General features: G+C 35.7%; 1 protein-coding gene across 1 annotated transcript; it reads right to left on the bottom strand.

Annotated features, from left to right (window-relative positions):
• Positions 1 to 4,142: 4,142 nt before the first annotated feature.
• On the bottom strand, positions 4,143 to 16,229 carry MCM4 (minichromosome maintenance complex component 4). The gene is made up of 16 exons (XM_034429734.3): positions 15,563 to 16,229; positions 14,140 to 14,295; positions 13,021 to 13,181; positions 12,784 to 12,885; positions 12,427 to 12,522; positions 12,243 to 12,338; positions 11,588 to 11,726; positions 10,981 to 11,201; positions 10,489 to 10,609; positions 9,431 to 9,690; positions 8,270 to 8,635; positions 7,694 to 7,821; positions 6,635 to 6,842; positions 5,471 to 5,699; positions 5,167 to 5,300; positions 4,143 to 4,534 (listed from the first exon to the last, which is right to left on the bottom strand). Exons 1-16 carry the CDS (start codon positions 15,657 to 15,659, stop codon positions 4,442 to 4,444), a joined length of 2,607 nt encoding a protein of 868 aa, XP_034285625.2. The 5' UTR covers positions 15,660 to 16,229; the 3' UTR covers positions 4,143 to 4,441.
• Positions 16,230 to 16,231: the final 2 nt, after the last annotated feature.

The following is a 16,231-nucleotide window of genomic DNA, read 5'->3' as shown; positions in this document are numbered from 1 at the left end:
GTACACTTAATTGAATTAATGTCATTATCGTGAAAACACAAATATATGTATATATATATATATATTTCTATTTCTGGTTGGCAGGCTATTTCAATATATTTTAGCTAGCTATCTTTCGCTGAAAAGAGAACTATATGTTCTATTAGTTTCTGAATAGAATTTAATATATAAACTGTCATTGTTAATATTTCCCTACAAATATTACTAATCTGTTGCTGTCCCTTTTCCTGGCATGTTTTTTTTTTTAATTTTTAAAAACTGATCAACATTGTTTTATTTGCACCATGGAAAAAAAATAACTACAATTGTAATTCAGTTTCATTCAAGTTTGCCTCCATCTCCTCCTTGTGGTTATAATTATTACAACAAACACAAATATTTTTCCAATAGTAGCAGTGGTATAAAATCAATGCTATTCTGTCCAACAGTAATCCTCTTAGTTTATTTTAGAAAACAGTTTCGTTGTGGTGCAAGGATTTATAGTGCTTATACCAGAGGAAAATTTGTTAATTCTAAGCTAGTTACTGTGCAAACTGAAACCAGTTCAGGTTTAAATAGTGGCTTGGTTGAACTATAAATCACTTTTAGTGTGACCAAGAAATAAGGCTTATATAAAAGATGGGAGGCAAAATTGGTTTTTGGTAGAATCAATTTAACACACAGCCCAAGTGAAGTTTTGGAGTGTAACTTTCACCTTATTCTGTATAAAACATTGCTATTTTTATGTTGCACAGATGAGAAAAATTGCTAACAGGAAGTTTGAACAGAAGGCATACTATACTGCCCAATGTTTTGCATATAGGCTGCAGGAATCTTAGGGTTTTTTTATATAAGAACAAAATATCTGTTCAATGTAAGAAATCTTAAAATAAATTAGAAGTACATAACAAAGCAGGATGCCCATTATTACATCTTTATTCCAAAGAATGTCAAAATAGGCCATGTAACTTCTCCTTAAAAAATAAAAAATAATAAAAAATAAAAAAATAAAAAGGGAAATACGGACAGCAAATAAATGTTTTGTAACAGTTGTTCCCTAAGATAGACTTTTTGACTAATAAGTTTTCTGATTGTCATTTGACCATGTTCTTAAATTTTCAGATGTACCAGAGCTGAAAAAGTTCGCTAGTCTGTTTCATGAATACCTTGTAAACTGAATGGGAGAAATTTCAAATTCTATCCTCTGTCCACTTCTCTGTTGAAATGCATGCCTCCACTTTATTGTCACAAAGAAGTTTAATAGCAAGTCCGCATCTGATTTTGGGATGGCACAATGGCTCAGTGGTTAAGATGCTGGGCTTGTCAGCTGGGAAGCCGGCAACCCAGGTTCGATACCTAAGCTCCAACAGGGTGGACTCCTGTCTTCTCCTGCCAACCTAGCAGTTTGAAAGCTTGTAAATGCAAGTAGATATAGGTACCACTTCAGTGGGAAGTGAACATCACTCTGTGACATATGCTGGCCATATGACCAAGAAATGTCTTCGGATGGCGTTGGCTCAATGGCCTTGAAATGGAGATGAGAACCGCCCCCTGTAGCCGATGACTAGCAGAGTAGAATCCACAGGGACTCCTACCATCTGATTAATATTATTGATTACTTAACATTCTAGTATGGCACTTGTTTCTAATATGAATCAAGTGGGTCATTCTTTATGAGGGATTAAAACGCAGTTGTAATTTGACCAAACTAAGAAACAAATGCCAGGTTTGCTTAAAACTATTTAAAGATTGGATATAGCAACAGAGTCCTTTAAGTCTGAATTTGCTTCTCTGCATCTTTTATCTTCATGGGAATTTTGGAGCATCTGAGATGCTTTTGGACCCTTCCCCCCTCCTCTCATCTTCTGCATTGTTTATCTCATCACTTTGGTAATGGACCTTCTCCTTTGTTTTCTATAATGTTTTTCTTTGTGATTTAATTTAAAATGGCTATTTCCAAGTGCTAATGCTGACCCTTGGTTTCTAAATGCTTGAACAGAGAACATCCAGAGTACTTCCTTACCCACATTTGACCTGAATGTTTATTCAGTTATACAATTCCGTCATGTATACATGACACACTGAAGCATAAACAGGTTGTGTTCATAAATTATCCAAGAGTCAGCTTGGAGCTCCTTTATGAACTGACATATTAGTGACAATTAGGAACAGATCTTTCAATATTATATGGCTGACTCAGTTTCAAAGCCTCTGTGCTAGTTCCTGTTTTTAGTTTCTGTTTGAAGCCTACCTCCCCTCCTCCCCACCAGTTTTATTTTCATTTTGTGAGATTTGCCGAGATCTATTGTTTGTTTTGAAGGAAGACCCCCCCACTCCCGAGATAGAAGAAACCATGAGGCAGCAAATAATTAAATCACAACCATTTACAGCAGAGAAGAAAAGCCTCGTCTGGCTCATTGCCAAAGCTCACACTCCAGCCAAGTTCAAGTATAAACACTTGAAATAAACCTAACTACAAACAATGCAATTAACGCTATCGTGTTTCCCCAAAAATAGGACCGTCTTATATTTTTTTGAACCCAAAATAAGCACTTGGCCTTATTTTCGGGGAGGTCTTATTATGTGTTTAAATATTTTTAGAGAAGGCTTATTTTCAGGGGGGGGGGCTTATTTTAGTGCATGTGCTCAAAAGTCCAGTTGGGCTTATTATCAGGGGATGTCTTATTTTAGGGGAAACAGGGTAGAATGCAGCAAAAGAGCAAACACAGTAGCTGTTGCTTGTTAGACCAATTACTAGAAGAAATAGACACAGAAATTAGAGATTTCTCAACCCTCCTTTTCAGAAACAGAGATAAACCTTCTTCCTTCCAAACAAATAAGGAAAATTATCCCATCAATAAACACAGGATTAAACATCACCAAGCACAGAATTAAACGTCACCAAAAACCAGTTTTAGACCAAAACTCAGAAAGGTTATATAAAATCCTGTTTGAATAACAATCTTTCTAGCTAGCCAAGAAGCCTTGCTGAATGTCACTCAGCGGGAAGAATCCTAATCAGGAAGCATTTTCCTCCCAAGTTTTAAATACTTGTATGCTTTATATTTAAATACTGGCATCTTAATTTCACTTTGAATGAATTTTAACCACTTGATTCTCAGTTTACAATGTACTGGAATTATAGCTTCCACCCAAATTCACTTGTCTGAAATGGGCAGCTATAGATGATGACCCAACGCATCACGAGTTGTATAGTGTTTAAGAAAAGTACAAGCTATATTGCTGATACTTCTATTTGACAGGAATACTTTTTATCATTTCTGATTGATGGCAGGTCCCACTCTTTGCATAATATATTGTCAAAGTCAAATTATTAAGTGTCTTACACATAGATCTTTGTCATCTTCTCAGCTAAGAACAGCAGCTTTAGACAGCCCCAAAATGTCAAGCAAACTCCAAAACTGTATCTCATATTTTCTATTGCTTTTATTTATTAGATTTATATCTTGCATTTTGTTCAGACTGGGGCAAAACACAACATTTCCTTCTATTTTCCGCAAAAGCAACCCTTGGAACTGGGTTTGATTGAGCATGTGTGTGACTGGCCTGAAGTCACCCAGTAAATCTCCATGGCTAAGGGTAGTGTTAAGTGTCAGTCTAATCACATGACTACATCACATGACTTTCAGTGCTATCATATTCTATGTATCATATTCTATACTTCTGTCATAACCTATAGCATTTATAAAAAATATTATATGCTTACTTAGAAGTTGAATTAAATTTGGTCTATTGATAAAGGCAATGAGTAGGACATCAATTTACTATACTGAAATGGTTAAAATCTTTTCCAATTCTGAAACTCAGAACGAAGTCTTTTTGGAGGAATCAAAACGCAAAACAATAATTTGCTCCTCAAAATATTAAGTTATCTTTCATATGTTGATGTAGTTCAGAACAATAACAATTTATTAGGGCTACCAAAACTACAGTATTTATGCAAAAGTAAGTGAGTTTATAAATATTCAAAGAAAATTAAAGTAAGAAGTTTTGTTCACAATTCACATAAAGCTTTTTAAAAGGATATGGTAAACCTTACTGGCCCAGTCTTCCACCTGAATTGTTTGCTTTCTAAACATGAAATTATTAAGAATAAAAAATTAACTACTGTATTTTGGCCAAACAGACACAACTACTTGAAGTTTGTGATACAAATTGATTTTTTTATTGTAACAATATTTAAAATTTTTATGTAATAATGAGTGTAACATTATTTCAACAATCTTTGAATTCTAATTCTCTACTATCCCAGGTGTTTAAATGTATAGCATTTATTCAGTTTAAAATCCTAAAGAAATATATTCATGAAGATAAAATTCACTGTGCTTTAAGTATTTACAAGCTTTTTTAAAAATTAAACTTTAGATATTAATGTTCAGTGGTGATGTTGACAGCCTCTGTTAAACAGTATTTTTAAATTACTGCAAAAAGATGATTTGAATTAAAGTAGTCTCACAGTCCTCCCAGTTACAGTCAAGAAATCATCATCAGTCAATGCATGAAGTGCTTCTTCAAACATTTCTTTAGTGATAGCCTTGAAGAAAAAAAATTGAAATGAACAAATATGACTTTCAATTAACCATCTTATCAGCAAGCATTCCTTTATCTCCCCTCACTTTTCCTTCACTGATCTCAAGTTCAAAATTCTTCAACTATAATTAAAATGTACATACAATCTAGAAATTATATAATAGATTTGGATATTTAAGACCATTATTTGAATACTTCCTGAAATATTACTGATAAAACTTTCTGAAAAACATGATCAATCTTGGCAATTTAGCCTTCTCCAATCTGATGATATCCTATAAATGCTGTAAATCACATTCCATGCTGGAATTGTAATCCAACAGAGAGAACCAGACTAGAAAAGGTATTCTAAAATAACTTTGTTCTCCAAGTTATGCAGACAAAATGGCCACAACCAGATCACTATTGTTCTTCATAACATGCACATTGTCTTTTGCATTTTCTGGCTGCCTATGAAAAATGCTAATAGATTCTTATAGCAGAATAAGACATAATATTTTATTGATTAGTAGTTATGGTTTTTCAGTAGCTATGAAATAAATAATAAAAGTGAAGACAAAACATTGAAAAATAAATAGAAGTGCCTTGTTGGATATAGATAAAATATACAAAGTCTTAAGCCTGTATCAAACTTACTGTTTCAGATTGTGCACGAAGATCATCAAAGAGTTGTTGATATTTTAGAGATGGCGTTTTACCCTTGGACTGAATAAGTTTTTTCAAAGCTTGAGCCAATTCTTCTTTGCGCTTACGGGCAGTGGCACTCATCCCTTTAAGAGCAAAAATAGAAACAAATCATAGCAAGAGGATTCTACACAACATTCTAATACTACATACAGAACTCTTGTCAGATTATGGCATTAAGCATTTTTAGTTTTATCATGTGGAAATATTTATACACATTTAAGTGAGGACAGAACATGTATTATTATATGAAGACCTGTTGTAAGAATAGATATGTCCACAATTCCAGTCCTTGGATCAGTGGCAGACTGTTTTAAAGCCTCACGGTGAAGACGTTTTGCTTCTTCTACATCAATTGTTTCCACCTTTGCAGAAAAGCGCACTTTAGCATGAGCTTCAGCCAAACGAATCAATGATTCTAGTTGCCGAGGATATGCTGAAACCATCCCTTTTCCACTCCCAACTTTCCTCATATCCACATATGCCTAGTGGAGAAGAAAAGGTTATAATATTGTTTGTATATATTATGTACATGGATTAAACATTTTAGATAGGACATTAATATAAAAAACACCACTTCTATTATTCAATCCAAATTGAAATTGGCTAAATTGTTTACCCTCAGACATTGGGGGAGGGGGGATAACATTATTCATATAATTTTCAATCTATATGGGATCAATGATTTATCTCACCTCTACATATTTATGTAATGAATATATGTACTGTATATTACTTAGAATTTAGTTGAACATACAACTGATCTATGTAGGCAAGCAATTCCCTTGATCTAGTTCATCCCTCTCGCATCCACGCATAAGATTGCAGCAGAAACTGACCAACCAGCCATCCATTTCCCTGCAATGAAATCCTTGGGCATTCGTTTGTGCAATTAACAAGATGAGTTGATGATATGATCTTTAGGGCAGAATTCTTCAAATAATACCTAAGTTGTTCACATATTCAATTAAGTAACCTTAAATTAATGCATGAAATACCATTTTAAATTTAATACTAACATAAGGCTCTAATCGGTTCTAAATCATGTTTATTTGCCTATTCAATACATTCATTTCTAAGGATCTATACATCTTTCAAGAGCACTTAAGTAGTGTTCCTTCTCTCTGCAGCACAATGTTCTGGAGTCCTGGAATTTTTCTTTTGGGATCATCGATTTACACAAAGGTGCTTCATCCAAATGGATTTAATCTAGAGCCGAGTTTCTGGATTCTCACGTATCCTACTTTTAGGCCATGCTTTTCAAATAAAATACGCTTTTTATATACTTGTTAAACTAGTCACTTGTAATTAATTATATTTCCCATTAGACCTTTAAGTGGCTGTTAAAGAGTTCAAAATCAGATGAGCAATTTAAAAATGTGCTGTACGAAAGTTAAAAAATATTTTGGCCTGTTTGTACCTCAATGAGAGCTTGACTTGCTTCTTCACTCAATTTGGGATTGATGTAATTACGAGCATAAGCTATATAGTCTCTAAGTACTGCCATATCCATGTGTTCCTCTTCAACCTGTTCTTCAGTTTGGTAGTATAATGAAACCAAATGATGAGCTAAACGTCTATCATATGTTTCATCACGAGGATCCAACATAAGGAAAATGAGATCAAATCTATTCGGAATAAAACAATATGGATGATTTTTCCATCATTAATAGGATTGCTTCGTAAAAATGATAGCACCAATTTCAAGTTACAAAAACAATTTTATTTCATTCTGGAATGCGAACTTCATCCAGTAAAATCTAAAAGTTAAAATTTTGTTCTCTATGTATGGCATATTCATTTTTTTGATTTGTCCTGCTTTTCACACAGAAACACAAGAGGACATAAATACATTCCTATTTTTCCCCACATCCAGCTCGCTGTTGAGGTAGGTTGGGTTGAGACAGGAATGATTGCTCAAGTCAGAGTGAGCTTCTTTGATTGAGAGTGGACTAGAATGCTCAAACTACAAATCTTAGGTCTAGACATGTATCCCCATTTCTGCCTCCTTAAATATTTAAACTTTCTTCTGCGAATGCAGCCCTAAGAAAAGCCATGGCTTCTTTTAAGGAGCAGCTACTGATAGTGAAAGGGCACCCATACCAGACTTCAAGTATTCTTGCCCACTTCAGATCTGAATATTGCAAGCTTCAGAACAAAATGCCTCCTTTTGGAGTATACCAAGAAAGAAATATAGAAGGGTCAATGAAACAGCTTCCCATCATCTGAATATTTAACATTAGTGTCTTCCTCTTCTTGGGTAAGCAATCATATAATCCCAGAAGATACAGTCGCTCTGAAGAGTTCCAAACTAATACTCCTTCCTTACACTTCAATGCACTGTTTTGCCAAAACAGTTAAATCCAAAGCGCTGTACAGCCCTATTAGGGAGTTAGTGAAAAACTATCTGCAAAGAGCAAGAGTAATGTCATGCAAAAATAACTACTAGCAACGATAGTGCATATATTTCAGAGCATACCTGGATAATAATGTGTGGGGAAGCTGGATATTTTCAATTGTAGTTTTCTTTGGATTCCACTGGGATTCTATTGGGTTAGCGGCTGCCAAAATGGAAGTACGAGCATTTAGTTGGCAAATAATTCCAGCCTGTTAGGAAGAAAACATTTGAGGGTCTCTTACAATTCTGGATCTCATTTACATGAAAGTATAGCAACAAAGTTCTTATATGTTTTACTCTTTTATAAAAACTCTGTAAGTGAACCATTTCTCAATTGTTCTTTGTGAATAAGACCCTAAACAAAATATGTCAGTAGGAAATGCAAATATTTATTCTTTTTCTGGTCTGTAGACTTTTCTTAGGACACCCCCTTTGTCTTATCACCCCCATAAACTCAAGCATTTTGCCTTTCCCTCCTTTATACTATTTAATTTTTTTCTGTGGGACTCGGTCATGCCTGCTTATTTGTCCTATCATGTTTTGCATGAATTATTCTATTTGGGTATAGAGGTATCTGCACTCACACCTGGAGGCCAGATATAGAGAGAATAATAAAATTACCAAAATTTTAAAATGCTGGTTTTTTTAAGGACTTACCTTGGCAATAGAGAGTGTTTGTTGCTCCATAACTTCATGAAGCACTGATCTTGTACTTTCATTCATTTTATCGAACTCATCAATACAGCAAATCCCATTGTCACTGAGGACCAAAGCTCCAGTCTGTAGAACTAATTGTCTTGTTTCAGGATCCTTCATTACATATGCTGTAAGACCAACAGCACTAGAACCTTTTCCAGATGTAAACTGTCCTCTTGGAACCAGGTTATAAACATACTGAAGTAATTGTGACTTGCTGGTGCCAGGATCGCCACAAAGCAAAATGTTTATCTCAGCCCGGAAATTACCTCTGCCAGTGTGACTGAAATCTTTTCTTGAACCTCCAAATAGCTGAAGAAGAATACCCTGCAAAACAATCTCAAGGTCAAGTCTCCCTCCCACCTTTTTAAAAAGGAGATTCAATCATACTATTAACAAAATGAACCATGTGATTTTTAAATTTCAAATTCAAATAATTAGGTATCTGATTAATATATATGGAACATTTTCTTAGAACACCTAAGTGATATAATCTTATGGATATGTCTGGTCATATGCATCTTTTTCATAGAACAGGCATTACTTCTGAGAAAATCTCCCTGTAGATTGCTTATAGAGACATATCTCACTTATTAGCCTTCTAAAAACACATCCAAAATCAGACTAAATTTCCAAACTGATGCATGTTTTAGAAATTTAAGGGGCAATTTAAGGTAGTATTAAAAACCTCTGACAAAACAGGTCAATTCTTTCTTTTGAAATAGATATTAGCTATTCAAGTTAAGTATTTTATGTTCTGTTTGGTTTCAAATTATGAAGGACCTTATTTTATATATCCCCAAAATGAATTGCCCCATTCATTTATACTGAACCATCAGTATAATTGAGAGTTTTTCCCTTTAGTAAACCAGATATAACTAAAGTTCTCTACTATCATTTTAAGAAAATGCTATCTAAGTTTCTGAAGTGAGATTCGCATCCTATACTTGCACCTAATGGTTTGAGGTTTTAAATCCCCTTATGTAACATAAACCACTTTACTTATTTTTCATAATTTGACTGTTAGAATGCATGTACCAAGAGGTGTGCAAAGAGTTTCATGTATTTCATCAACATAACATCTGGTTCAGCTGCTAAAATATAGTTTTAAGTTTTCCTTACCTTTTTAATGTCTTCATGCTCATATATGCTTGGAGCAAGAGCAGAAGAAAGTCTGTCATAAATATCTGGTTTTTGAGAAAGCACTTGAAGCATTTTTTCACGTTCTTCCATAAATATTTTCTTTTCTGTTCCTTCTTCAATTCTATGGAGACGTTTTGAATCGGTTTTGCAGTAATGAATAACATCAATGTGAGTCTTATAGACAGACCTTACACTGCTCATTCTTGGTATGACACGAACAGGAACTGCTCTGTAGATTCCTGATCAAATATAAAATAGTATTAGATTTACCATATGTATGTATGTATGTATGTATGTATGTATGTATGTATGTATGTAAGTTTTCACGGGTATGTATGTGTGTACAGTTAATATTTCGGGTTTCTTCCCGTGTAATTGTGAACATATCCCTAAAAGGGTAGAAGCAACGTTTCGACAGAATCTCATCTGCCATCATCAGGCTTATGTGAGGGGTCTTTTGCAGTAACTTATATAGTAACTTATAACTTATAAATATAAATATATATATATATATATTAGATTATGGAGTCACAACTGGATACTAGTAATGCTCCTACACAATACAATTATATGTATTACATATTATTTTAAGTAATATTCAACAAATAGATAGATCCACCTCATTGGTTATGTCTTCCCTTCAGTGAAATATGTTATAAGCAATCAACATGAAATTTTTTTTGAGCAATAGAAAGATAACACATTCAAAATGAACTCCATAATTCCTGGATTTGTGAAATTATTATGATGTACCCAAAATAGAAAAATTGTTTTGCAACTCGAACAAGTCATTTGTGTTTTGGACGATCTGCAGAATTTTTGGAGGCCATTTTCAGCAAAAGCAAACCAGAGAATGTTTCTGTTGTTCAGATGAAACAAAACCCATATATCCTGGTGGGTGTGGCCCCTTTTTCATTCCCAGAAACTTATAGCATATCATGCCCAAAAACCTGCCCATCCCCCTGCCCTTCCCAGTGCATTGTGGTCGCCCATCTCTAGGTTATAAAAAGTAAGACTATCAATCTTTTTTTCCTTACCAGTAATATTAACTCTGTCCCCAGGCTGAACTTTATCCACAAGATCATTGTGAGCAAAAAGGATAATAGTATATGGTGTCTGACCAGCTGGCATATCTTCTGGAGACTCCTGTAGTTTGATCTGACCAAAAAAAAAAAAAGTGCAAAAATATATTTTTCTATTATATTAGATAATTCCAGAATAGATAATCTTCAAGAAAACCATCAAGAGCAAAAAGGCGTTTTCCTAGATAGGATCTCAGTAGATAGGATCAATTGAGCTTGCAGTTATCTACTCTCAATTAATTTGGCTTTGGATAGGTCAAAAAAGTAGGATTTTTAAAGAAGGTGTAATATAGCCTGGTATAAAAGTTAACTGTTTAATCAGAATGAAGCCCAAGGAATGAACATTTGCAAGTCACTATAGACATGGAGCTGAAAGCTAACAGAAACATATAGTAATTTTTGACAATTAAGAATGAATTTTTATGATTGAAGATAAGAGCAACATACCATCTGTTTATCCGAGAAGAGAGAGCGATTGTGAATCAAATTCATGCTATGTGTAGTGTTACAATTCTTACATGCTGATGGTTCAGCAATCCTGCCACGATCAATCTCAACTCTTGTTGTGAATCCACAGACCTGACATTTGAAGAACGCTTCTTGCATTTCTGGAATTAACTGGGATGTTCTGATCACCATGCCACTGATTGTGTTAAGCTGATCAATATCTGATTTTAAAATGTTTTTTAAAAAACATATAATTAATCAGAATGAAAATTGTGTTACTGTAAAATGGCATCTAGCATTTCTAAATGTATTTCAAATGGATACAGATACAGTAAGAGACATCCAAAATATTCATTGTAGAATTATACATTTATATATAAGGTAAATTATTCTATTTCAATAAAGTTGCTGATATAGGAAATAATTTCCCAAATGACATTAGTTTGTTTCTTCCCTTGAAGCAAAGACATTTGTTAAAATTAAATTGCATAATAGTGACAAAATGTACTAAAATTCAGTTGATTACAAACCTGCTGACATCTAAAGATATTTATAAACAATTTCTATGATAATACACAAATATTGAACTTATATCAAAACTTCTTACCTTCAGGGTTCAAACTTCTCATGTTTCTTGTCTTTAATGCATTGTATGGTCTAACTTGAATCTGATGTTCCAGTATGGAATCAGGGTAACGCTCAAAGAAAATTTCATTAGCAGCCATATCAAATGTTGGGATTACTTCCTATGCAAGTTAGATATAAGTGAAAAATACATATTGACATTCTTCAGTACTAGCACATCTTTCCCATAAAAAGCAAATCAATTATTCAATCCAATTGTATAGTGGATAGATTCAGAATCCACTTTATTAATGATATATTTGCTTTAAAATACAAGGCAGATGGGTAGAATGGAAATGGCTATATAACAGTGTGTGGTTTTTCTGGACACATACGTTTTTTTTTTGTTTTTTTTAAATAATCAGTTGCCCAGAGTCACTCTGGACTTAGGCAGCCTCTAAATCTTTTAATAAATAATTAAGTAAAGACTCAAACCATTCAATAACATTTTCAGATAAAAAGAAATGCTTGCTCATTAAAATGAACAACTAATTAATTTCTAATCACAAGAACTTATAATTTTTGCAACATCTCTATTATGCACATTAATGAACATCCAAATTACTTAAAGCAATAAATCCAAACTATCTAAAATTACCTTTGGCTGAGACTATTCCTCCATTAAAAATGACTATTACCTGGGGATAGCACATCAGCTGTCTGTAAAGATTTTCATCAAATGATTTTAGATGGTCACAGTTTAGATTCAGAAATGGTTCCCCAATTAAATTTATCTGCAAGGTGAACAAAGATTGACAATTAACATGCAAGTCTTCTAACACAAGTCAAATTTAAATAACAAATACACCTCTTCTGTTATACCTCTTCTAGTCGCTGCATGTATAAAGGTTCATTAAGATCCAAGCCAATGTTTTCTTCTTCCTTAGCTGTTGGATCAATAAAACGCTGAAGAAATCTCTGGATATTTTAAAACAAGAGGATATGGATTCAGTGCTTAGACTTAGCCAGCAAAATCACAATAGGATAAAATATCCTGACGATGGTACTCAACCCAAATGAATCTTCACAAGTGCTATCAATTTTATGTAACCGCAAGCAAGCATAATAATTAAATATAAATATCCAGAAGCATTCAACACAAGGCTTTTCATGCATACTTCATGTTTAGACTTCATGTTATCACTATTTCAGATCAAATTATAAAATGCAACTACTTACCTGGAACTTTTCTTTACATGAGGCTACATTGACATCTGTTCCCCAAATCACAAGCTTTTGTCCATCAGAGGGGTCACTTGCTATTGCATCACCTGGTGCAGGCTAAGTAAAACAGGAAGTTATTAATACCAGTATAAATCAAAAGGATACAATTTTATATTTATTTATCCAAGAGAATGCCACTTTTTTAATACATAAGTTGACATGTATCTCCTGAAATATATGGAAAAAACCTACCGTATCAGAATGCAGATCCACCTGCCTGGTTTTACGGACAGAGCCAAGATCAGCCCGTTGCCGAATGGGAGTCCCTCGTGCACCACTCCTTGGTGTTCCCTCCACTCTAGAACTAGGTGTTCCATAGGTCAGAGGTGAACTAATATCAAAATCCATGGGAACTATTAGAGAGGAAAGTTTTATAAAATAGATTATATATTTTTAGATACAAGCTTGATGATTTATTTCATTTCCTGTCAATATAAAACTTTAGTAGGCTACTTTAGTGTATATTCTCCACTGTCAAGAGACACTTGATAGGTACCAATAGGTAACAATAACCATATGCCAATTAATACAAAATTAAAACTTGCAAGATAAAAACTTCACATAGCCTGCTCCTCCAAACAATCCAGCCTGTTTAAAATCAACAAAATCCAGAAGATTGGATATGGACTTCAAAAGTGAAGTCTTTCTAAATTAAAAAGATAGTGCATTGAACCTCTGAAATATAAGCAACAATCATGAAGACACCAGAAAAATATATTCTGGACCTGTAATATTTTATCCTTGCATCACTACTTAACAAAGCTATCTGAAATGGACATGCAAAACCTTCCAATGATCAGGGATAAGCCGTTCTACTTTCCTTCCAGAATGGCAAAACTGGTTAGCTCCCAGAGATAATGAACTGGGAAATTTCAGAATGTTTCATTCCCAAGACAGTAAGTTTTGTCTGCAATTAAGGGAGAGCTAGGAGTGCACAAAAATTAAAATTTAGATGTTCAGAATTTTGAATGGTTATGTATGGCTAATATTATATACAAATACAGTGGTATATTATTTTGGACACTGTATATTCAAAATAAAACATTATGGGTTATGCGTATGCTTAAATATTTCATGAGAATTTGATACTCCAAATTTAGGACTGTAATCTTTTTCTTTTTATTCTGTATTTGTATTAATATTCTTCATCCACTTTTACAGATGAATAAAGAGCATCAATTAGAAATATTTAAGAGTTAAATTATGTTAGAAAATTATTCACTACATAAAACTACCGGTTTTGACTTGACAAATAATTATAAAAATCCTAATAAGTTTAATGCAATTATTAACATCTAATGATAAAGATACCTGAATTTTGCATTTGTGGTGGACTGGAAAACAGAGCATCCTGAACATTTGGGCTTTGTATGTCAACTGGTGGAGAAGTTGGCATTGGTTGCAAATCTGTAGAGTCATCCAGGCGATTTTGCTGTGACTGAGTGGAGCGTACGGATTCAGAAGCAGCTGCAACAAGAACTATTGTAAATAAAACTTCAAGCTAAAGAGTTTCAAAAAAAAAAAAAAACAACTCTATACAAGAAACCTATACAAGAAAAATCTAGAGCATCATAGAGAAAGTGATTCCTTAATATATGTGATGTTCGTCCATTGTGTTCGAAGAGGATCTTGACATCTAACAGGTTGTGGGCTGTCCACAATGTGGTTGGTAAAGCCTATACGGGCAAGAAATGTTCTGTTACATGTCGGGCAGAAATATGTGGGCACCTTAATATAACAGCATACTGAAATGACAGCAAAATGGTAAGGCTGCATTCTGCTTGGCGTTCCTGTGTGGTTGAGATGAATTAAAGATAAGCATTTTTTAACAGTTTAGTTACTATCCTTTACCAGTGAGCGCCCTGAAATGCTCCTATAACCATGATGGTGAACCTATGGCACGCGTGCCACAGGTGGAACGCGGAACCATATCTGTGGGCACACGAATGTTGACCTAGCTCAGCTCCGCCAGCTGATTTTCGGGCCTTTTGGGCCCACCGGAAGTCAGGAAATGGGCCGTTTCTGACCTCCAGAGGGCCTGTGGGGCGGGGAGAGGCTGTTTTCGCCCTCCTCAGACTCCAAGAAAGCCCCTGGAATCTGGGAAGGGTGAAAAACGGGCCTGCCAGGCCCACCGATAACCTTTTTTCCATTGCGTGCCAAAAGCAGGGGGAGCGCGTGCATGCGAGGGGCAGGTGGGGGGGGCATTGAATTATGGGTGTGGGCACATGTGCGCAAGACCCCCCGTGCTCCCAGTGCTTTTGGCATGCAAAAAGGTTAGCCAGGTTAGCCGTCACTGTCCTATAATAATAGGACAATACAGGAACAACAACAATCAAAAGCAGGGGTCTCCAACCTTGGCCACTTTAAGCCTGGCGGACTTCAACTCCCAGAATTCCCCAGCCAGCAAAGCTGGCTGGGGAATTCTAGGAGTTGAAGTCCGCCAGGCTTAAAGTGGCCAAGGTTGGAGACCCCTGATCAAGAGGATAGGGCTCAACAGTTAACAGCCCATCTAATGAACAAGCCACCCGCACAAATACAGAAAGCAAGGCAGTGGTAGATCCTTGCTCGCAAATGCACAATCCGGGATGATACAGCGGTGACTCTCCTTGCAGGGCAGAGCTTGGACTGGTCTATTAGTCGGGGTTGCACTATTCAAGAGATCGCATCCCATCGATCTCTCTGATTCGGAAGAACGACGGACGGCGCAGACGGGCTCGGGGGATCCGCAACTTACGAGTAGTAGGAGCATTCGTGTTCCCGCCAGTCGGGGTGGTTTCCCCTCTCGAGCGTTTTTTGCCTCGGCGACTCGGAGTCGATGCTGGCGAGGACATGACTGGTTAGGCGAATCCTACAGCGGGGGTAAAAAAAAAAAAAATCCGCGCCAAATGGGATCACATGACCGCGCGTTTTCGCGGGCTTTCTCGCCCATTGCAAAGCGGGAGAAACCACGTCTGCGCGAAAAGGGAGGAGGGAGTTAATACCCGCATGCCAGTCGCAGGTTTAATATCTGAAGCGGCGTCTTTGAGCGGGATGGATGAAACGGCGAAATTTTCGTTTGTCGGCTTGGTGGAAGGGGCTGCTGACCGAACCATACGGCCGCGCACGCTTCCAAATAACTTTTTTCCATGTTGAGTCCTCCCCTATGTTCAATTGGTACCGCCCCGCCGCTGCTATTCAGATAAGGAACATCCAATTAATTTCAAGGAAGGAGGGTTGTCTAACGTTGTATGCTAATTCAATGTCCCGACAGGACCAAGCGAATTAGAGTGTCGTTCTTCCTTGTGCCGTAATCTTAGACCAGATTGTCCCCTCCGTTTCCAGGCGGCAATGGTTTAATCTAATAATAATAGGCAGGCAGCTCTCTCTTGCTAAAGCCAATCCCGTCATGTTCCCTAGCGCCTGA

This window comes from Pantherophis guttatus, chromosome 3, assembly GCF_059756535.1.
Source record: "Pantherophis guttatus breed Tessera chromosome 3, ASM5975653v1, whole genome shotgun sequence".
NCBI lineage: Eukaryota > Metazoa > Chordata > Lepidosauria > Squamata > Colubridae > Pantherophis > Pantherophis guttatus.
The sequence above is the reverse complement of the archived record's forward strand: the minus strand, read 5'-3'. Positions and strand labels throughout refer to the sequence as shown.